Raw genomic sequence first — 23,056 nt, 5'->3', positions numbered from 1 at the left:
GACTTGTGTTGTCCATGTGCTTGCATTACAGGGAAGAATTTTCAGTGGAATTTGATGTCATTTTTTTTTTTTCCTCAAGGACATTTGAAACACATAGTGTAAGGGGCCAACAGCTTGTGATCACTCTGGTGTGCTTTTGTGTTATTTTGATGACTCAAGCTTAATAGGCTGTTTTCTCCTCTTGGGTTAAAGAAATGCAATGGACAAAAATAAATTATCTGGCTTATAGCTATTTATGGTCAGTTTTGAAGTTGTACAGTGAAGGTTAACTAGCTTTCTGGCATTTGGGATTTTAATTTAAGCCACTGACATTGATTTAAGTTTGTTGCATGTAGGTAATGAAAAGTTTCCCAGATACTCTCCATTTGTGCTACTATCTGCAAAGTAAACATTGAGATGCATATGAAATGTGGACTTCCTTTTGTTTGTATATTCCAATCACTGTCACATTCAATTCAGAGAATGAAAATAAATTTATTAACCAGGTTTAATATGGTTATTCATCACCAGTAACTCTGGGTTGCGTTGATGCAGCAGAACCTAATTTGATGTGAAATGCAACAGTACTTGGCTGCGTTGTCCAAAATGGATTCCCAAAACTACCATGTAGGGTGTAATGATGCAGTGGTGATAACCAAAAGTATTTCAATTGGATAGTGATAATTGGGGTAAAAAAGTAAGAGTAACAATTTACTTTTTAACTTCATGATTTCTGTTTGCATCAGCATTGCCTCTGCCAAAAAGCCTGGCAGTGTCCAGGCAACTTGGAGATTTTTCACAGGAGGAAGACAGTTCCTTGGCTGTGATATTGCTCAGTTGGAAAGGCCTTTTGGTTTCTTTCCTCAAAGGAAACTTGAGTATTTTTGGTTGCTTTGAGGCAAGATATTAAACTTCTAAATTTGATATATGTGGTCTTGACAGAGGTTTTAGGTTGTTATTCTCCATAACAAAATAGAACAGTTTAGGATGCAACTGTCAGCAAAGCTCAGTCCCCAAAACTGTACTGGCATTTTCTGAAAGCACTTCTGTGACCTGCTGTGAGCAAAGTATGGTGAGGAATTGAATGCTTTGAATTTGCCTCTGAGTATCTCTTCAGTGTTTTGGTTTACTCAGCATTTGCTTTAGGGTTTTCTTTTTTTTGTTTTTCCCCTGTCATTCCACTGAGAATAAATAAGAAATCAAGGCATTTTCGAAAGAATTAGTTACCTAAATACATTTTCAAAGTAGGCTGTATATAGACTTAACTATATTTAAAAAAAAGTGGTAATAATATATTTTCACAATGCATTTTCTCCATCTCTGTGTATATAAAGATATATAAACAAGGTAAAAAATTTTTTGTGTGTATCTAGAAAGTGTTATTCCTTACTCCTGAATAATAGGGGACGTATTTAATTTTTCAGCATCTGAAAGTACTATTTTACCGAATGTTAACATTAGTTGAGACAGCCTTACAATTTCCATGGTGCTCTGGTACCACCAGTTGCTATGGAAGAAACTGTGGTCTAACTTGGTAATATTTAAGGCAGCTTTTCAGTAGCCAAGATGAGGAAGTACTGTGATGAAGTTGTGAATATAATCTAGGTACTTAAATATGAGTAAAACTTGTATTTATTACTCTTTTTTCAGCAATGATGTAGACATGGAAACAGATCACTACTCCAATGGGGTTGCTGAGACTTCGTCCAATGGCTTCCTAAATGGTAGTTCTAAACATGATCACGAAATGGAAGAATGTGACACAGAAATGGGTCTGCAGTGATATTTCTTACATTTTTATTAAGTGATGGCAACAAGGTTATGTTTTTACTTGCAATGCTTCCCAACTTGAAAATTAGGGTTATTAGCTCAAATCTTAATTTTTTGTTTGTTTGTTTTGCTGTTACAAGATGTAAATCTTATAACCACTGATTTAGGTGGTCCAGTATCAGTGTGAGAATAAGGAAAATAAGTAACTTGTGGCTATTGAAACTAGCATTAATTTCTAAGGAAGTACCTTTAAGAAGAAGCACCCTGTTGTGTAGCATCCCTGGCTTTGGGTTGGCACATTGTTTCTCCCTCTTCCCATTCACGGTTCTCATGGCATCTTTGTGCTTCACAGTAAGTGTAGAAATTCTAAATCTTTATATTGAAGAATGCAAAGTGCTAATATTTAATGCTCAAGGAAACCGCTATATTTGGGAAATGTAGAAAAAAATTAAAATAATTTTTTCATTTTTTCCACTAAAAAATTACTGCTTGTATAGTTGTGGTCTAAAAATTACCTCTGTTTTACTTAACTTGCTTTATACTCAGTCATACCTGTTGACATTGATGACAAATGAATATTTAAATCCTCTCTGATTGCCCTTTGTGCAGCTGCAGAACTAGGTTTTCAAACAATTGATTTAACCAGACATCAGTTAATAGGTAGTTTAAATGAAATGTGAAACTCGAGACTTCCAGAATGCAGCAGTCTGGTCAAGCACATACAGAGGTCTGTGACTGCTTCACAGTTCCAGGAGCAAGTGTGTTGCTCATCCTGCAGCTTTGCTGGTAAATACCAGGTAACTGTTGAACAGCAAATGTAATTCTGGTACAGCCATGAAGCAGGGAGATACAAGTTGCCAGGCTGTTTTCCTTGCATTATGCTCTGGAGCTAGATAAAAACAGGGCCCTCATTTCCATGACAGAACAACCAAAATACTTCTTTACTCTCTTGGAGCCTTTTCCTCGGAGACTTGTGACAGACATGCAGCGGCTGCACAGGGCACAGAGTTGTTTGTGCTTTTTGTAACATAGTTTTTTTTCTGCCTTTGGAAACTGATGTCCTGGATTAGCTGCACCACTACTTGAAGACTTGTGGGTGCTTCACCTTTTTAAAAAAGAAATGTGGCTCCTCCACCTACACTGTTTACTGCCCCCAGTCTGAGTTTGGTGGTTTTTCACTTTTTGAAATGTTTATATATTCTCCTTAGTGCTGTGTATGTAATGTCCAGTAGGCAAGTATTTTCCAGAGGTTTTATGCCTACATCTAAGGAAAAAAAAAAGGTGGCCAGTTAAAAATCCTTGTTTGAAATAGTAGTCAGAATACATCACTAGATAGCGGTGTAAAGTCAGAAAGAAGAATAGTTTTGTAATTGAAGTGTACCTCAAAATGCACATTTAAAACTTCCATTGATAAAAAAAGGCAAGGAACGGATAAATGCCTTTTCTTTAATATGTTGCTTTAATTGTAAATTTTAAAAGGACAGAACTTTCAGAGAAGCCAAGGATTGATTTACTATTCATAATTTGCATCAATATTTTTTAAAATCACTAGTGTTGGGGAATGTTGTAGCAAACAGTAAAGAAATCAATGGTAATGTTCTGCTTGATTACAAAAGAAGCCTGAAATGTCTGAATTATTAAGATAGTATATTCTACAAGGAGTATGAACAGTCTAAATGATTGTCTTGTAGCAGACTCCATCATGGCTGTTCAGGAAGTTCAGGGGTTTTTACCCTCTTTTAGCAGTTCCGGATTTGGCACATCTTTAGAAGTGCAATACCAGAGAATTAAAAAAGTAGAACTGTGTGGATTTTTATTGTTGTTTTTTAAACTCCCGTAAAATTTTAGGATAAAATTTGGTTTATAGTCTAGTTAGTTTTAAATTAATCATTGCAAAATAAACAGCACATGTCAACAGCCTCTGCTGTTAGTTAATGAAGTCTCTTAAATGTTTATAAATGAGCAATTTAGCAGTGCTCAGTACAGAAGTATATGGTGCCAAGGTCTCTCTGAGAAGGCAGATGGTTTTTTTGAGTGAAATCAGTGCAGATTCTGTAGATCCACAGGTTGTTACTTTCAGCTCTATTAGTGGTGATGATGACGATATCGTTTTTGCAGAAGTAGATTCAAGTCAGTTAAGACGTCAGCTCTGTGGTGGCAGCCAAGCAGCCATTGAAAGGATGATCCATTTTGGAAGAGAATTGCAAGCAATGAGTGAGCAACTAAGAAGAGAATGTGGCAAAAACACAGTGAATAAGAAAATGCTCAAGGTATTTTTAATCTTGAAACTGTGGTGCTAAGGTGAATAACTGTGCTGCCCAGCAGGAACTTCCCACAGCATGTGGTGCTGGAATTCTGTTCTGCTTTAACTTCTCTCATTTTTTTTGCGTATGTGTGTGTCTGTCTGAGAGCAGTATTCTGGTCAGCCGTGGTGTAGCACTGTCTCCTGTCTTGTCTGTGTAGCACATGCACAGGGAAGATAATTTTGTGCTGTAGTACAATTGAACCCAGAAATTAATTTAGCACTTTCCTTACTCTCATTTCTGACCATGTAACTTGGCCTCTTGAATCAAAGTGCTGCTTTGGGCTCTAATGATAAATGAACCACATGAGGATTGGTAGAGATGCCCAAAATGTGGTCTCTTTAGTACTCTGCATGCTAATTAGTTTACCTTGATTTGAGACTGCTCTGGAAAAGAATTCTCCAGCCAAAGACTCCATGCAGTTTTCAGTCTGTTTTCTCTTACTCCATCACTTACTAAAATACCGCTACCTTTTGTCTTGCTGTTGGGAAGAACACTGCTTGCTCCAAGGGGAACAAGCCCTGTCACAATTTTTTAATCCTTTTGTACTGATAGGCACTGACAGTTACTTTCATGATACTGAATCAAAATAAGTGAATAGTCCTTGTTTTCACTAGTAGCATGTAGCTGTGAAATGTAATAAAAATCATCTTCCCACAGGATGCATTCAGTTTACTCGCGTATTCCGATCCCTGGAGCAGCCCTGTTGGAAATCAGCTTGACCCAATACAAAGAGAACCAGTGTGCTCTGTACTTAATAGTGCAATACTAGGTAGGTATGGCCTGGAGGCTGCCACGTGTGGTGGGCAGTGCCTTTCTCTCGTCCCACACAATGACCCTACTGCTCACCGCGCATCACACTCACTGAGTGAGTGATGAAGAATAGTAATGTTAGGATACGCTCTTTCAGGAAGACAGGGGTAGTTTTGGGGGGCACTTTAATGTAACAGGTGCTTGTCTGTTTTTATTGTTCAGCCCAAAAATGGGCCTGTTCAATAATGGTGCTTATCCAGGGAATTTGAAAATGTCACTTTGCTCTTAGAGCCAGACAGTGGAGGAGCAACAAACTTTGAAAGTAAACACAGGAATTTTGAAATGAGTGATTGAAGCAAGCTTAAATATCAAGGTTTCAGTGTATTGCTATGAAATTAATCAGGTATTTTAACTGCCACTGTGATTCTTTTCCAGAGACTCACAATCTGCCAAAGCAACCACCGCTTGCCCTGGCCATGGGACAGGCATCACAGTGTCTAGGATTGATGGCTCGGTCAGGCATTGGATCCTGTGCGTTCGCCACAGTGGAAGACTACCTACACTAGCTATGCATTTGAAGGTCTGAAAGGTGTTGTGGCATATTCAACATGGAAAGTAGACCAGCTCTGCTGACTGGAATTTGGAATTTTAATTATGTACTAAGGACAAGTCTGTCGCTTTATGTTGCTTCCTAGTTTACAGCATGATGCAAATGATTTCTAACTTAGTGTTAGGAGAAAATTTCCATCTTTAAACCTCTTAGACAACTAAGAGTTGAAAATATCACTGGTAACGTCAGACATCCAAATTGACAAGTACCAATCCTTTAAACGATTGTCCAAAACAAACCAAAAATCCTGCTACCTTGTGGTGGGACGGAAGACTTAGAAAACATGGATGTATTAGCATGTGGGTGATGTAAATGTCAAGCAGGATGACTTGCCAACCTCCACCCCCATTGTTACATAGTTCAATCAGTGTAATTTGCAAAATGCAAATGGTTTGGATATATAGTGTTGATGGGAAGAAATGATATTTTTTAATGTGTACTGTAAAACTTGAATTACTCAGGAGCTGAGTGAATATGTTTGTTGCTACTTACAATCCCAACCTGTTGATCTTAGTAGTTTTTTGTTTTAACATGGTCTTTTCAACTTTGTTTCCTTGTTTAACTACAGACAGCTTCTGTTGTGTAGGCTCACCAGTTTAACTGTTGTATTATAACAGTATTACATGTCAACACAGTGTGGTTATGACCTATTTATATAAAAACCAAATATTTAGTCAATTTACAGTCTTAATTTAATCTTTGTACACCTTGCATTTTTAAAAGTGCTTAAATAGTACTATATTGCAATAAAATGTAGTGATATCATAATTAACCAGCCATTAAAAACTTACTTCTACATACATGGTAGCATGGAGTTGTATGCTACATTGTCTTGGTTCTAGAGTTCCCTCCTAGAACAGCAATTCTTACATAGACCCGTGAATGTGGCTCTAGCCAGGGGGGGTCACGTCCATGCACTGACAGAATCTTATTCAAGCAGTAAGGGATTTTCCTTTACTGCTTGAAAGTAACCATCAGGCTTGAGGGAAGTAAGTGTCCTGCTGTGTGAGCTGACTTAGTGATTCTGCTATTAGGGTACAGACTTCCCTTTAGAGATGCAAGTAACTGAAGCTGCTGTAAGAAATGCAGCATCCGCAACAGTAAGTACAACATGGCTCATCTTTATTCTCTGCAAAGGCATTGCCTCACAGAGGCAGCTCAACAAGCCTGGTCCTAACACCAGCTGTTCTACAACACTGCCCTGCTCATGTCGATTTGTAGCTTCCCCAAGAACTTCTGAAAGGGGGAGAGAACAGGAAAGTCTGATCAGGCACAGCTTGGTGAAGGTCAGTGCCTTCTGGTAGGTGGAGCTGAAAGCAAAGTGATGATGAAATGGGGAAAAAAAAAAAGTGTTGTTTTGAGAGATTAACCTTCAGTAAAAGTCCTTAATATCATCTTCTGAAAAAGCTGTCTTCAGACTCAATTTTTAGTCTGCGTTGCGATCCAACGTTTCTTAAACCTTGCTGCTTTTTCCTTTTTTTCTTGCCCTTAAGAAAAAAATAAATAGCTGTTAGTTAGTTGCCCCTCTGCTGTAGAAGCAGCAATCCAGTGACTGCTGCAGCATTTCAGAACAGAATAACTGACTGGAAAGCTGATAAACTTCCTATGGTATTTTACATACACCAGGTGCTTTCAACTGGCCAGGAGTACCAGCCTGCACCACGCTCCTTCAGAAGGGGGATGCAGGGACAGCGGTGCTTTCAGTGATGGAGCACAAGTGAAAAGCAGATCCTGCATGCTTTAACGATCAGTAACTTTTGTCTCTGGTGTTTGAGAGCCTCACAGACTGTGTGGGTGTGAGTCTGTCCCCAACAGGGGCTATTTCTCTGTGCTCACACAGAAGTTCTGGGAATTTGATATCCCTCTGCTTTTAGGTTTTACACATACCTGGAACACCTTCGAACAGCTCAGAGGCTGGAGGCTGAAACAGCAGTTTTCTTAATGTGCTTTCTTAATGTACCAAAAATGAGGCAGTTTTTTTCCAAGTTGTCTGTGTCTCTCACACCCTCTCCAGGGGCATGCTCACAACACCCACTGAGGCTGTAATGCTGTGCTGCCCTTCCCTTATGATCTTTGGTTAGAGGGTCACAAGCTGCAGGCCTCTAACACAGGAACACTGGTTTTACTCAAGTGTACTTTTAACCACATATGCAAAAGTAGCACCCACTTTGACTTTTTATACTCACCCCAAGATTTGTCCACAAACTGAACTGCAGCTTTTTTAACTGGGTCTTTCTTGTTTGCAAGCGAAAAAAATTCATTTGCTGAAATGAAAATGAGTGTTAATTACCAAGTTTAAGCCAGACAAGACTAGATGTAGACCTGCCTAACCAAAACTGCTTACCCTGTACCCGGTTGGTGTGTGGCCCATAGAGCTGAGCATTTAGAAAGTCTTTGGCGAGCTGTTGGTGGAGGCCTGTTAAACTCTGATCTTTTAAGCACACAGCTGCGTAGTTTCCTTTTGACCTAGTTAAAAAGACAGATGTAAATCCCTTTACCATGGTTACAGAACCCAGAACAACACACATTAGCGTCAAGCTTTGCTACTTGAGCACAACTGCAGCAGTTGCTGGTTTCTGATGCTCAGATGAGCTTGGTGGCAGTATTAAAAAAAATTAAAAATGGGACCAAAACTCTGAAGCTGTTGTTATATGCTTTTGTGTGCCCCAAGTCATTCCTTGGGAGTCTTGAACTAGTTCTCCCAGAAGCCAGTGCAATTCCTCTCTAGGGACATCAGTGACAAAGAAATAAAGAGGAAAAAGAAAAAAAGATTAAAATGCAGGAATTCAGTGCTCAACCACCCCACTTGTAGCAGCACGTAACACAGTGCGTACTGCTGTGCTTATGACTGCCCCATGATCTCATAGCAGTTATATATACCTAACATATAAAAATTATTTATATTATAGATTTTGTTATATATATATATGTGCATGCACACATTAAGGTTGAGAGAATTGGGGATGTTCAGCTTGGAAAAGAGAAGGCTTTAGGGCAGCCTAATTGCAACCTCCCAGTAACTGAAGAGAGCCTACAAGAAAGATGAGAGGGACTTTTTACAAGGGCATGTAGTGACAGGACAAGGGGGAATGGCTTCAAACTAAAAGAGAGTAGGTTTAGATTAGATATTAGGAAAAAATCTCTTTACTGTGAGGGTGGTGAGGCACTGGAACAGGTTGCCCTGCCCAGAGAATCTGTGAATGTCCAATCTCTGAAGGTGTTCAAGCCAGGTTGGATGGAGCTCTGAGCAACCTGGCCTAAGAGGAAAGTGTTGCTACCCATGGCAGGGGGAGTTGGCAGTAAGTGATCTTTAAGTAAGGTCCCTTCCAATCCAATCCATTCTATGATTCTACATAAGCATGCGGTAACAGAAGATATTAAAGATGCTTATAGCACATAATTATGCTTTCAGTAAGAGGAAGAGCAGGGGAAACATGAAGTGCAGAAGAGGGTACAACCATGCAGTGACAGAACAGCTGCTGCAATGCCCCATCCCCCAGGCAAAAGCAGCCACATGGGGCAGACACCCTGGATCATCTCTTCCTCCTCCTACCTGGCACCCTTGCGTGCCTTGCCTTTCTTCACCTGCATTTTGGCTTGGCCTTGCCCTTGGGCCTGGACTTGTTTCTCTTTCTCACCCTCATCTTCAAGTTCTTCACCTGAAGTAACTTTAAAACAAAATTTCCCAAACATTATGAATCAAAACTGATAAGAGGAACAGGAATTAAACAACAAGCATTTTTCAGAAGCACTGAGTAGTAAGAAGGGCTGTGAGAAGGAAGGGAAGAAACATGCCTCAAGGGAGCAACCCAAAGTTGGTGGCTGCTAGCCAGCTTTCCTCTTCCTTGGCATCAACAAAATGGGATTCATTATAGGACAAAAATTCAGTGCAACACAACAGCTACAGGTAACCCACAAATGGGAGTCCAGCCTCAGCTTCAGTCTCACTTAGTTCTCAGCTCATCTCTTTGTTATGCCAATAGATCTTTTTTAAATAAAAGGAAGAAAAAGTAGCAGTTACACCATCCAGCAATATAATTAGGTGAGGTCTGGATGAGAGAATTGTTTAAATAAAAGGGGTTTTGTGAAGTACTTTGAAGTACAGATGAGAACAGCAGTGATAAACATTCTTGACTCTTGACTCTGTAGTTCTGAATTTGAAAAAAAAGTTATTTCATATTTTACAGATGCTATTAAATTATAGTTTGATGCGTAAAGTATCAAGATGATTTAACAACTCTATCCAGGAATAGCCTTTATAATTTACACAAGTGCTGAATATTAACCCACCTCTGGTAATCCTTGCTTTTTCAGCTATAACACCTGCTCAAGATTTCCTTAAACACCTCAGGCTATTTTAACTGAAATCACTGTACAGCAAGCAACTTCTGTAAAAGGCCCAAGAATTAGATTAAATGTGTCTTTAGATTTTCCCTTGGGAAAAGAGAGTCTGTCCACGTTTCAGACTTTCACCAGGGCACTCCCCATTGCAGCTCTGGCACAGAAATGAACTCCTGAGATATCAGAAGCACTCCACGCTAGCAAAGTGAGCTGTAGCATACCTTGGTCATCTGCCGGAGCCTGCTCAGCAGGTCTGGGGAGCAAGGAAAAAGCAACAGGTTACTCTTCCAATTCACACTCACTTCGTCCACTCCCGTTTCAAGCCCGGCCTCCCAATGCCAGGACCCGGCTGGGCAGCTTCCACCGAGACACCCCAGATCCCCCCACACCCCCTCACCCTTCGGGCGGCGCAGGGGTGGCGGCCACATCCTGCAGTTCCTGCAGCTCCTGCAGCACGGCCTCGGGCAGCAGCCTCCGCTTCTGCGGGGGAGAGGGGAGTCAGGCGGGCATTCACCCACTGCCTGCCCGGAGCCAGGTGCGAGCGGGTGGGGGGACGGCGCTGTACCTTCTGCTCCGCGAACAGCTCCTGGTGCCGCCGCCGCTTCTCCTTCAGCAGCTCCCGGTGCCTGCGGGGAGGCGGGAGGCGCCGTCAGCACGGCTGCGGAGTAGGAGAGGCATAAAGGGGGGGAGGAAGGAAGGGAATAAGATGGGGAGAAGGGGGGAATAACGGGGGGAAGGTGGAATAAGGGAGGACGGCAAGAAAGGTGAAGGGGAATAAGGGGGGGATAACGAGGGGTAAGGGGTGAAGGCAGGGTAAGAGAGGGGATGGCAGAGTAAGACAGGTGAAGGGAGTTAGAAGGAGGGTAAGGGGGTGTTGGGGAGGATAAGAGGGGAATAAAGGGAGGACCAGAGCACGGTAAGGAGAGCCGTAAGAGGAGAGCAGGGGTAGTAAGGGGGGAGTAAAAGGGGCGAAGAGGGAGCACGGGACAAGAGGGGTGAAGTGCCCGAGAATGGTCGTTCCGGGTCCGCGTGTGTGTCCGCACCTCCGGGCCGCCTCCCCCACGAGCTTCCTCTCAGCCTCGCCGCCTCCCTCGCCACGCCGAAGGACACCTGCTCCGGGGCCTCGTCCGCCTCGTCCTCCGAGGAGGAGGCCGGGTGGGCAGAGCGGCGGGAGGCCCTGCGCCTGCCCGCAGGCGGCCGCTTCCTCGCCGCACCATCCCACGTCCTGCGCCGCCGCCCACGGAACCGCTCCCGCCTTCCGCCGGGGAATGCCGTGCGCGCAGGGAACCCGCTGCGTGCCCGTGCCCCGCCCCCGGGCGCGGGCCGACAGACACAGGACACCGGGAAGTGGCGGCTGGCGGCGTCCCGACCCCCTTTATTGCCGTGAGGACGCGTCCGGCGAGACCGCGCCTCCTCTCGCCGCCGCTCCTCCCGCCCGGCCGTGCCTCCGCGCTTGGTCCGTCGGGCGCTCCTGAGCTCAGGAGATGATCTCGTCTCGTGTCGTGCAGCGCCGGCGGCAGCGTAGTCCCGCAGGAGGCCCGGGAAGTGAAACCTGGAGAGCGAGAGCGGCCGGTTTTAGGCGCGGGCAGCCACCAGCGCATCCTGCTTTTTGCTGCTTCCTTATCTGGCAGCGCCCGAGCACCTCTGGCAGGGGGGGAGAGGAGGGAAGAGGGGAGAGGGTTGTAGGACTTCTGGGGCTTAGGGACAGACTTCACCCCCACACTTAGGAAACCGCAGTTGTGTCTTTAGTAAAACTTAATTCCACCATGAAAAAACTATCATCTGTTCTTACTTATTAAAATAAATTAATATTTCTTAAGCGTTGGGCAGAAAACTATACCATATTTGCCTAAAACCAGCATTTTAGCAGTTGGATGCAAAAGACAATGAAGATGGAGGGGCCTAAAGGCAGCTACTTTGAACAGCTTCACCTGAATCTGTTTGTGGCAGGAGTAGCTTCCATGTTAAATTCTGCGACTGGCACTCCTCTGGCGGAGACCTGAGGGGCAAACATGGCTGCAGGATAAACCACGGAGGAGGTCCCGACCTGCAGGGACAGGGAAACAAATCACAAGTGTAGCAGGACAGTGGTTAAAACAGACAAAACCAACTCAACCCCTTGGGTGAGGGTCCTTCTTAGAACACTCTATGTGCAAAAGCCACTAAAGCATGGAAGATCCCTACAGAAATTAAACCAAACCAGTATCTCCAATCAGTGTTACTGCATATGTAACTATTTAACATAGCATAACAATCAGGAATTGTTTCTCTGATACAGCCCAAAGAAGTTTGTTTGTGCATTAGAACTCTAGACGAAAAAAAATAATCCCAGAAACAAAACTTTGTCTCCAGGGAAAAAAACCCCAAGACATTCCTTGTGTTGAGATTATTCAATAAAGAGAACACAATATTCTGAGCAAGTGTTTTGCTCAGGGATCTGGAACCTACATGGTGCATGTAAACTACTTCACAAAAAGGGCAGCACAGGGTAACAGCTACCTACCTTCTTACAACATTTAGTCACTTCCTTTCTTTTAGACTGAGCATCAAAATAATTGTATTTTTCACTGTTTGAGAAATTAGATCTATAATAAGGTTTGGGTTGGAAAGGATCCTAAAGATCATCTAGTTTGAATTCCCCTGCCATGGGCAGGAACACCTTTTGCTAGACCAGGTTGATCAGAGCCCCCTCCAGGGGTTGGGCACCTACAAATACTCTGGGCTCCTATAAAGTCTTCCCAGAGCCTTCTCTTCTCCAGCCCTCTCAGCCTGTCTTCATAGAAGAGGTGCTTCAGCACCCTGGATCATCTTCATGGCCCTCCTCTGGACTCAGTCCAACAGTTCCATGTCCTTCTAACACTGGGGGCACCAGAACTGTATGCAGTATTCCAAGTGAGGGTCTCACGAGAGCAGAGTAGAGGGGGTGTGAAATTCAACAGCTAAACAATATTGGCTAACCCCTAACACCTGTGTATCTTAATTTCTGAGCAGTCTCTGTATATGTCCAAACTTCAAGGTCTTTTAATGTTTTACACTTGACACTAGAGAGTCCCTCAGGGGCTTTTAGCTCCTCAGAGAAGCACAGATACATCTGCTTTACCAAGGAGGTGCAACCTCCTTAGCATGGCTTCCCTGCCGGTTCAGAGGACAGGTAATGAAAGTGCCACTCACTACCAAGCAGAGGTCACAAATATCAAGCTCCTTCTCGACTGCTGTGAGAACATCAGGATCCAGGGCTTCACCAAACCACACGACGTGGGGACGCAGGAGCCCATTGCAGCCATCTTCCTCACACCTGTTTAAACATCACCAAGGGACAGCATTACCCTACCGACGTGGACCTTGCAGGCTGCAAAACGTCAAAGCAGTTTTCATACTCACTTGGGCATGTCTTACCTTCCACCACTCTCTCCCTTCTCTTTCACAGCCCTCCCCGCACCCTCCCCCTACTATGTGCTGGGCTGATTCCATACTACACATGTTGGAATTACACACGTGCTGCCTGGTCACATGGAACAGGCTGCTGCACAGTTTTTCAATGCAGATACTTAACTGTGTCTTCCCCTTACTCATCTCCTGAAATGCATGAAAATTAAAACCTTGGCCTCCATTTAACAAATTGGCTAACAGGTTTTTAAGGACAAAGTGAACCAAAGAACAGAAGCATCGTGTTAGCCTCTTCTTAGGGACCAGATGAAAAATACAGTGGATTTTTGCATCTGCAACTAGCTAAGGTAAAGCTTCAGCCAGAATAAAAAAGCACTGTGGCACATTTAATGCCTGCGAGGGACTATGCAGTGGCTGTACCCCAGCACAGTATTCCAGACTAACAGTGGGTGGCACCTGCAAAGTAACAAAACATTTACTGTTGTAGCCCTCATTTTTTTTGCTGCAATTCTCCTACTACTTCACTTACTACAAGCCCCATGAATTTAGGCATGTTTCATCTTGGTGCTCAAGTACACAAATGTGCAATGCCTTTGGCATCGTGGTGACTTCTAGTACACACTCCTGTTGGCAGCTGTGCCCCGTAACTTTAGGCTCAGTTCTCTGGGGCAAAGTTCCACACCTTTCTCTCCTGTGGAATGTCTCTGTGTCCTTCCAAAACAATGTGAACAGTAATACAAGCCTTTGAGATGCACAAAGCATGAAGAGGTAACAGCAAAAAACAAATCAGTCCATACATACTGAGGAAGGTCTTCAACTGGAATCGCAGCATCTGCTGTTTCAGGATCTGGAGCCCTGAAGTTACAAAATTGAAATACATATCCAACCATAAAAAGTGCACTTTATATATTAATAAAAACTTAGTTTTCTTTAAAGCACGCTCCCCAATCAAGCAATCTTTGCAACTCCAGCCAACTTCAACACCTACTGCAGCCCTAAAATACCACACACATGGCAGGCAGGCATTGGTCCAGAATTATCCCAGAGCTGAGTGACTGTCAAGACTGTTCAAGACTGTCAAAGGCACAACAATTATTTATGTAGCTATCTAAAGCTCTGGTGAAATGCAAAGGGAAAAAACTCCACTAGAAATCTGTGAGCATATGCCTGGCCCATACCCCTGCCCACTTCCATTTTAAATGGTGAAAGAAAGAAGATGGCTAGAAAAAGGAGACTGAAGGATACTGGGAACTGGGAACTGATGCTTTCATCCTGATTGTTTCACGCATCTGTATTTTGAGATCTGTAATCAGGAGAATCTTACTGATAAGTTGAAGGTCAAAAGCTACAAGGTGCTCAAGAGATGCAGAAGAGGAAAATGCATGTATAAGACTATGACAGTTCAATTTAAGGAATAAGAATCTGACTTAATAAAAAAAAAATTGAAAGTGAAGAGGATGGGAGTAAAGAAGCATTGTCACGATCAGTTGATGTCCAGTATGAGAGTTGTAGATCAGCTGAAATTGTTCTAATTTGTTCTAATAATGTATCATGTTGACCATGTATAATGTTACATCATGTTAACCTCATGACTTAGAGGTTAACAATCAGTCATTTACAGGAGTTAATGGCACCATAGGCGCTCACTGGAGTTACCAAACAGTATCCTCATGTTTAATAATGCTTAAAATTTAAGCATTATTAATACTAAAGTAAAACGAGGTGGTTGGCTGGAACTCCCATATGCTCTTAAAATGGCTCCTTTGCTACTGAACAGCAGACAAAGTAAAAAGCACAGAGAGTTTGCAAAGCAGACACATTACCCTTTCCCGGCCAACGCAGGGCATATGGGGCTCTTGTAATTCGCAGCTACGTTTCCACAGCTGGTGCACCGAGTTTTAAATAAACTACCTGAAACACACAAAGAGAAAACATTAGGGCTGAAGCGATGGCTCTGAGGTGTGGCTGTACAAGCAAGTAGTTGTGTTTATCCCAGGCAGCCTTTATTTGACTTTGAAGACCACACCTGATGGGTAACTTACTACATAGACGTAACAGCCAAATGTTGAAAGCTAGCAGCATTATGAACGAGATGCTGTTTACACAGCACATACCCACACTCTTTTGTTGAGCAACCCAAGGTGACTAGTATCACCATTAATCATACACCCAGCCCAGCAAAGGTAGACTTTCACTGTCAGCTGAAAAGCCGCAGTGAAAACAGCAGCAGTCCCACTAAGCTATGATGTATTACCTTGTTCTACCTCAGGACATGAGTTATACGCAGTCCTGTAACAGTATTTTGGAGAAAAATCATAATATAAAATATCACTGAGGGAGATTATTTCTGCTTATTGCTTTTCCCATTAGATCAGAAACATTTTCTTTAAAAAGAAAACAGAAATACACAGATTAACACCATGTTGTTTCATGCAAAACTCCCAACCTCAAGACTTTTGTAGCATTAGTAACATGCTGTAGAGATGAGCAATATTACAAAGAGTTTTAAATTGTTTCCATTTTGTAAAAAATACAGATAACCAAAATTAAACTATACTCAAGGCTTCACCCTTGGATGCACAACTGCAAAAAATTTTGTGCAGGTTTCTTGTGTCCAAGTCACAAAAGTAGCAGTGGGAAATCCCATTTAAACCTTTTGTGATACTCAAGTTAAAAAGCACCGTAATGCTGGAGGGCCAGGATGGGTCTTTGTCCTGGGAGATTTCCACTCCATGCAGGGCCTGCAGAGTGGAGAAAAGAGGAGTGGGACACCTCTAAGGGTGGAGAAGGGCTTCCCCACCCTCCTTCTCTCCACACTTGCACATTTCCTCAGATCCAAAAGCCCCAGTGACCTCCAGGTGCTGCACCTGACTTCTGCTCTGGCACTTTGTGGGAGAGAGGGTGGGAGTGAGGAATGCCACTGACTACAGGAAAATGACAGGGAGTACCACTGTGTGTAGGAGAGAAAGGTTAGAGAATCTCATCTGTTTCCAGATCCTTTGTCCTCCTGTAGCCAAGGACTGCACAGGTGGGGACAGGGTAGAACAGGACAGAGGGAAACTACCAGGGTTGGTGAGGCCAGTCTTGCCAATACATCTTTTATTGGCAGGAGAACTGGTCTGGCACCACCACTACCACACAGTGGGAGCCCTTGGGGATTTTTTTCCCCATTTCTAAAGTGAAATCAGCCAAGTGTCACAGTCAGATGTATTCAGGTGGACCTGAGGCAAAACTGAGCAAGCGGGAAGGGAGAACCAGTTCCTGTCTATTGCCAAAAATCCATTAAAAACAGGAAGATGAGGTTCTGAGATTCTAAAGATGAGAAATAAAGAGGATATGAAGTACCTGAAACAGCTTTCAAAAGAGAACAGGGTGTGACTGTAAATAACTTTATGCAACTTATAATTTTAAAGACAAATTTCTTTTGTCCCAGTACTTATCCTGTTTTATCTTCTCCCCACTGCCCACCCTGGGTTTTCTGGCCTGTAGCAAAGAGGTAAACCAGCTCGTACCGTGAATTTCTAAGAGGTGCTTTGTGCCTGCCTTCCTGTGCAGCTCATCAATATTCTGAGTAATGACCACAACGCTCCTTCCTTGCTTGCTCAGACGCTTTTCACACTCTGCAATGGCAATATGTGCTGCATTTGGATGTTTACTCAACATCACTTCCCGTCGGTAGTGGTAAAATTCCCACACACGGGAAGGGTTTCGCGCAAAAGCCCCGGGAGTGGCCAGCTCCTGGAAAAGATGTAACAAGTCACTCTACAAAAAAAGGGCAAGAAAACCCCTTCCCCAGATGAAGCCTGCTGGATCACTGGCACTTACACTGCTACTGTATTTATAACCATGTGCAGTTGATAAGAATATAGATCAATATCCCTTACGAGGATGACAAGTCAAGGTGTCTTATCAAATCAGAAAATAACTTACAGAAATAGTGTGGTGTGTGGGCTTACACAGTACACTTGGACCTTATTCTGTGCTGCCCTACCAAACTATCAGGAGTTTAATGCAGCCCAAAGGAAACAGAGATATTTCAATGCACGCAATTTTTTGACATCGAAAACTCTCTTTTCCACAGCAACCATAAAACACAGCATAATGTGGATATATTTCTTTTGCTAGGAATTTCTTTTCTGCATTTTTAAGTGTAACATGAGCTAAATTACACACATTGTCAAAACCAAAGTCTAATGTCTTGTCTTTTATGTGCTGGTAAAATTGAATCTCTGCTTTTCACAGCAACTTTAACTTTGCCTTATCTTTTCTAAAATCAGGAAGTAAGCTCCGTCTAGCATCTCAAAGCACAGTTCTGCTAACATTAAAACAGTGAATGCAAGTTTCTGTTGCAGCAGGACCAGTCATTTATACACACACAGGTTTTATTTGCATTGCTAGTCACTTGAAAGAAACAGCTCATCTTTAGATTCAAACCACCTTGAAAAACTCACCTCTTTGACTCCTTTTTAACTTTAACAAATCTTTCAGGAATGTTGTAATTAAAAACTACATAAAAGGCAAATGTGATTGCAGTGTTTGGAGCAGCAAGTACTGACGGCATAACAGTTGCTTGAAACATCTGCGGCACCAACCAGGATGAGACTCACGAGGCACCTGTACAGCTGGCACAGTTTGGTGCTTGCAGCTGCACCACTCTACCCTCAGTGTCTGTTCCCACCTTTTCTCCCACCCCAGTGGCTCCCAGTGTTGGCAAGATCACTCCAGTGAGAGAGACAGAGCTTGTGGAAGAGTTAAAGTGTGAGGAACCTGCCCCCAAACAGAACAAAAAAGTCCTAAAGCATTTTTAAGAAGTATTATGAGACACCAAGATTAAAAGAAAACAACTAGTCACTATCATTGGTTCTTCCTTTGCTAGTTTGGTAAAACTCTTAGGAGTTTAAAAGAGGAAAGGCCCCACAATGTAGGAAAAACCCTGAGGGTATTAAACGATGAGCAAACAGCTGAACTGCAAGGCAGCAACAAAACAAGGACAGTAGAAAGACCCAGAGCTGCCTGCAAGAATGCTGTTTTACCCAAGCAACTGATAAAATGACAGAAAAGAAGTTGCAGCTGCACCAAACAGACTCCCAGGTCACTGGGAAGAGCTGCAGAGGCAGTTGTAGGGAGAGCTCTGTCCCTGCCAAGCTGCTATGGGAGCACTTCCACTGTCTCAGGTCCTCAGCTGCTTCTGACCTTCCACACTCACCTACCCGATGGACAGAGAAGCACAGCTGCACAGTCATGGGGCCACCAGTACCTACCTGGGCTTGCCACTTTCTCCAGAAACCTCCAGCCCCCCTGAAGGTAGGAACGCCACTCTCCGCACTGACCCCAGCTCCTGTGATAATGGCAATGTGCTTCGCCTTGGCAAACACCTCTCGAAAATCAGCCATATCTGTGCGTGGGGAGGGAAAATAATTACAGCTGCTCAAGCACTTACACTTTTACATAAGAGCAACACAGACAGAGCTGGCACACTTATGCATCCAGAAATGGCTTCGAGGTACACCTCCCATGACTTTAATTTCAGAATACCAACTGGTTTCTGAGTTTCTGTATATTGGAACGTGAAGGGCAGTTCCTGGGGATCCTCAAAAATGCATATGAGCAAGCTCAGTAGGGCAACATGTGCTAAATCACGAATATAGTCAAGATTTGAAAGCAGAGCCTTTAACTGAAACCTCACACTAGATGCTACCTCGATAACAACTGTTGTTACCACCACCCAGGAACAGTTGCTTCCTTATTGTTAGGTAAGATCCTAAGATGAAAAAAAAAAAGTTTGTTTCACGAAGTATCACCTTCAAAATTGAGGCAATTTGGGAATACCCATTTCCTTCTGAGGCATCCTGCCCATTTCCTAGGTTTGCAACTAAGAAATAGGTTTACCACTATTTTTTATTTTTGAATGTATTATTCCCTTCATTTTTCCATGCACAGGAAAGTATTTTGGGAAATACGTGGCAAGTTTCCTTTGCCTTTTTCTATGAGTCAAAACAAGATTAAAAAGGAACAGGTTAGCTACAGAAAAACCAAAATGTCTCTTCCAGTTGACTTCAGACACTAATTTTAAGGTAACATATTTTAGAATCACAAAATGGCTGAAATCAGAAAGGACCTCTGAAGATAATCTAGTTCAGCCCCCCCCCACTCAAGCAGGGTCAGCCAGAGCAGACTGTCCAGAACAGTGTCCTGTTGGATGGGTTTTGAGATCTCCAAGGATGGAGACCTTCCTGCACAACTCATGCCAGTGTTTGACCACCCTCACAGTAAACAAACTGTTTTCTTGTGTTCAGATGGAATCTTGTGTGTTTTGATTTGTGCCCATTGCCTCATGTCCTGTCACTGGGCATTGCTGAGAAGAGTCTGCCTTGTCTTCACCCCCTCCCCATCGGGTGTTTTTATGCATTAATTAGATCCCCTCATGAGCCTGATCTCCTCCAAGCTGAACAATGCCATCTCTTCAGCCTCTGTTCGTATGTCAGATTCTCCAAGTCATCTTTGTGGCCCTTTGCTGGCCTCTCTCCAGTATGCCCATGTCTCTCTTGCCCCAGGGAGCCCAGCACTGGACCCAGCATGTCAAATGTGTCTCACCAGGGCTGAGCAGAAGAGAAGGATCACCTCTCTGGAGATGTCCTACTGAGTACAGCCCAGACACCCATTAGCCTTCATTGCCACAAGGGTTCATCGCTGGCTTATGGTCAACATGGTGCCCACCAAGACCTCCAGGGCCTTTCCTGCCAAGTTGCTTTCCAGTTGGTCACCCCCAGCTGGTCCTAGTTCTTGGAGCTATTTTTCCCCAGGGCAGGACCCTCTGGAGTATCAGCCACTCCTTCCAGCTTCATAGCGTCTGAAATCTGAGAGTACACTCTGCATTGTCATCCTGATCATGAATTAAGATGTTAAACAATATTGGCCCCCAATCCTGCAGTACAACGCTAATGACTCTCCAGCTGAACTCAGAGCTGCTGATCGCAAACCTAATCCCCACAATTTACTGTGTGTCTTAAAAATAAAACAAAACAAAACAAAACAAGACCCCACAAAGCCCCATCCAAAGGCAGGTAAGTTCCTGTAAGGATAAATAATTCCTGGAGAAGTCCCAAGACCCACAGCACAAGAGCCACAGAACTGGGCAGAGAACGCTACTATTCTGCTGCCGAGTCCACCGTTGTAAACAAAACCTCACAAGCTCTGAATGTGTAAAGCTCAAGCCAAAACCCCTCCCAGCCTGGTCTCTGACAGCAACCAAACGCTGATGCTCAAGGTGGCAGAAAAAGCAAGTGCACCTCAGCACTTGGGGGTTTGCTTTGTACCTGTTAAGTTCTGTGTGCAGTTTTCAAGTTAAGGTACACTCTCAAATTAAAAAAACAAAACCAAAACATCCCCATACAAAGAAAAGCAGAATATTTACCACTGCTAGCCTGCACAGGGCTGCTAGGGTTACCCAACAGCCTGCTCCTGAGCCGTTACAAATGCTCCAGGCCCTCCATAATTCTTGTACAAAGAAATAAGGAATGAGTTTTAATACTCATTAGGATTATGAGAAGGAAATGCAATTAACTAGTGTATGTTTACGAGCGTAAATTACAAGCACTAGAAACACGTCACAGGGCAACCATGCTGACTGCAATTATGCAGGGGTTTGTGGAACTAAACAGACACACAATTTTAACAGCTGGAGGAATAAAAAGCAACTTCACACTCTTCTAAACATTCTGAATTAACCTATGGATTTCATCCAGCACCCAAAAGCTTCTAGACTTCCATATCCACCTTAAAAGCCTGTCCGGGCCGCTTAAGCAAACAAACCGATGCCTTACTTGAACTAGGACGAGCCATTTCCAAGCGAAACTTCTGTCCCTTTGCCGACGAAGCCTTAAGCCCACAGTGCGCCTGGGAAACCAGCCTTCTGGCGGTAAATTGGAAGAGACACATCGAGAAGCACCTGCACCTGGGAAGAAAAGAGACGGAGAAGAAGCGGCCTGTCTGAGGCGCGTTAATTTTTCTCCGCAAGCTTGCCGGCGACGGAGCTCTCCACAAAGAGCCAGGTGCAAATGTCAACCGCGATTTGGTTTTGTTTTGTTTTGTTTTGGTTTTTTTTTTTTGCGCTGCCTCACGCCGAAGCAACTCCCAGGAACCCGGCTCTGTCAAACCGGCATTTTAAGGAAGCGGAGGGGGAAAAAAAAAAAAAAAAAAAAGGGAAAAGGGAAAAAAAAAGGGACGAAGCCGCCGCGGCGCAGCCCAGAGGGCACAGAGCCTACGCTGCATCTGCCCTCCCGCAGAAGGGCGAAGGGGAGCAGCGCGGGCGGAGGAGCCCCGGGGGGGAGGCGCGGAGGCGGCCGCCTGGCCGCCTCCGCCGCTCCCCCTCGCCGGGGCTCCGTCCGCCCGCGCGGTTGCCGGGCCCTTGCTCTAAGCGCCGGGGTCGCCGGTTCGAGCCCCGCCGCCGCCAACTCACCTCGCCGGCGGCGACCGAGGCCGAGCCGTGCTTCTCCGCACGTCCCGCCCCGCGCCCGGCGACGGGGCCGGGCCTAGGCTCCGCTCCGCCTTTCCCCACACGGAGTAGGGGGGGAAAAGGATAGCGGTGTTAAGGTGGCGAGGAGGGTGTGGATGGACGGACTGGTGGATGGGTGGTGGCGTGTCCTCGCATTAGCTTAAACTGTACGCGAACAGGTCGGAAAAAAGCGAGATGGTTTTTTTTGTTCCGGCGTCATCCCTCTCGAGGTCCGCCCTCAGGCATTCGCAGTTTTGGGCACCCGCTGATGAAAAACCTATGGTGCCGCGCTTGGACAGCGCGCAGTTTCCACAGGTTTTTTTTTTTTACGAGAAAAGATGGGTTTTAGCGCTTTTTTTTTTTTTTTTTTTTTTTTTTTTTAAATGAGAAAAGCTGTTTGTAGTTTGTTTTTCTTCTGCGGAAAGAAGATTGCTGCTGCTTTCACGCAGACTCTTCCTCTCCGCCCTTCCCCAACCCCGCCTTTTAAAGCGTCGTGGCCCTTTTCAGAGATGGCGTACAATTCCCCCCTCCCTCCGCTCCCGTAAACAACCAGCTTAAACAGATGAAGAGGTTTCAAAAACACGTACCCAGAGGTGGAAAAGGCTGAAAGGCAAGTCCCACCGTGTGGGATGTGCTCTTTCAAGTCCACCACCAGCCCCGCAGGCCGGGGGCAGCTCCTGTCTCCCACCCGGCCTCTTGGCACAGGGCATGTTCCCTGATAGAGTTACCCGAGGGCAGGGGAAGAGAACACCCAGAGGTTGCTCCCAAGGGCTTGCGGCCGATGTTTCTCTCATTACGCTGCTCCCTGGCACTTGTTATTGTTTACTTAGTACCAGCACGTCGTACTCTGTCTGCCTCCAGCTGCAAACACGACGGAATCCTTTGGTGGGGGAACCTTTGCGCGTTGCTGATCAAGCTGGACCGTGCTGGCTGTTCTCTGAGCACTCTGCCTGAGTCTCCATAAAGGCCCCACTGTGCTTGGAAAACCAGCACATCATAAACTCGGAAAACAAGATGAAGGCCAGTGTGATCTCGCTTAGCATTCCAACTACCCTGATGGTCAGAATTTGGTAATGCTACGTGGAGTGGGTCAGATTTGCTGAGGTCAGATTTGCTGAATGAGGGACTGACTCTGCTGAAGGTTATTCAGTATCACGACTGGGGTTGGTTTGGTTTTTTTTTTTTAATCGAGATCTTGGTATGGACTGGACACCCTGCTTATTAGGCTGTGTATTTTGATGCTGGTTAATATAAAAAAAAGCAATTTGCAGTTGCATTATCACCACGTTTTTCACACCACTGATTCCAAAGTTCAAGACAACAAACTCCTAGTCTAACATTACACTAACAGGAAAAGGTGCTTCTGTTTATGTACTAGAGTTTTGAAAAGCACATCAACCAAAAAGCTTTCATTTTCTC

At 44.2% G+C, this 23,056-nt stretch overlaps 2 protein-coding genes across 3 annotated transcripts in view; one reads left to right on the top strand and one right to left on the bottom strand.

Annotated features, from left to right (window-relative positions):
- RANBP9 (RAN binding protein 9) overlaps window positions 1-6,201 on the top strand; it is a 36,587-nt gene extending 30,386 nt beyond the window's left edge. Inside the window, exons 11-14 of one of the 2 annotated variants that reach the window (XM_029961702.1) lie at window positions 1,630-1,703; window positions 3,868-4,019; window positions 4,713-4,824; window positions 5,241-6,201. In XM_029961702.1, the coding sequence (XP_029817562.1) occupies window positions 1,630-1,703; window positions 3,868-4,019; window positions 4,713-4,824; window positions 5,241-5,371 (469 nt within the window). In that variant the 3' untranslated portion in view covers window positions 5,372-6,201. Of the gene's footprint in view, window positions 1-1,629; window positions 1,752-3,867; window positions 4,020-4,712; window positions 4,825-5,240 lie in introns of both variants that reach the window. The other variant, XM_029961701.1, reaches the window with a different exon arrangement.
- Window positions 6,202-6,515: 314 nt separating this feature from the next.
- On the bottom strand, window positions 6,516-21,659 carry LOC103757966. The gene is given in 17 exon segments (XM_029961686.1): window positions 6,516-6,902; window positions 7,602-7,679; window positions 7,760-7,881; window positions 8,969-9,083; window positions 9,978-10,009; window positions 10,154-10,236; window positions 10,322-10,382; window positions 10,800-10,839; window positions 10,842-11,308; window positions 11,688-11,803; window positions 12,928-13,051; window positions 13,945-13,998; window positions 14,967-15,054; window positions 16,656-16,881; window positions 18,405-18,538; window positions 20,967-21,097; window positions 21,602-21,659. Coding segments are annotated over 16 exon segments (1,923 nt in total). The 5' UTR covers window positions 21,082-21,097; window positions 21,602-21,659; the 3' UTR covers window positions 6,516-6,834.
- Window positions 21,660-23,056: the final 1,397 nt, after the last annotated feature.

This window comes from Manacus vitellinus, unplaced genomic scaffold, assembly GCF_001715985.3.
Source record: "Manacus vitellinus isolate BGI_N305 unplaced genomic scaffold, ASM171598v3 scaffold_39_pilon, whole genome shotgun sequence".
Taxonomy (NCBI): Eukaryota; Metazoa; Chordata; class Aves; order Passeriformes; family Pipridae; genus Manacus; species Manacus vitellinus.
This window is presented reverse-complemented; position numbering and strand designations above follow the sequence as displayed.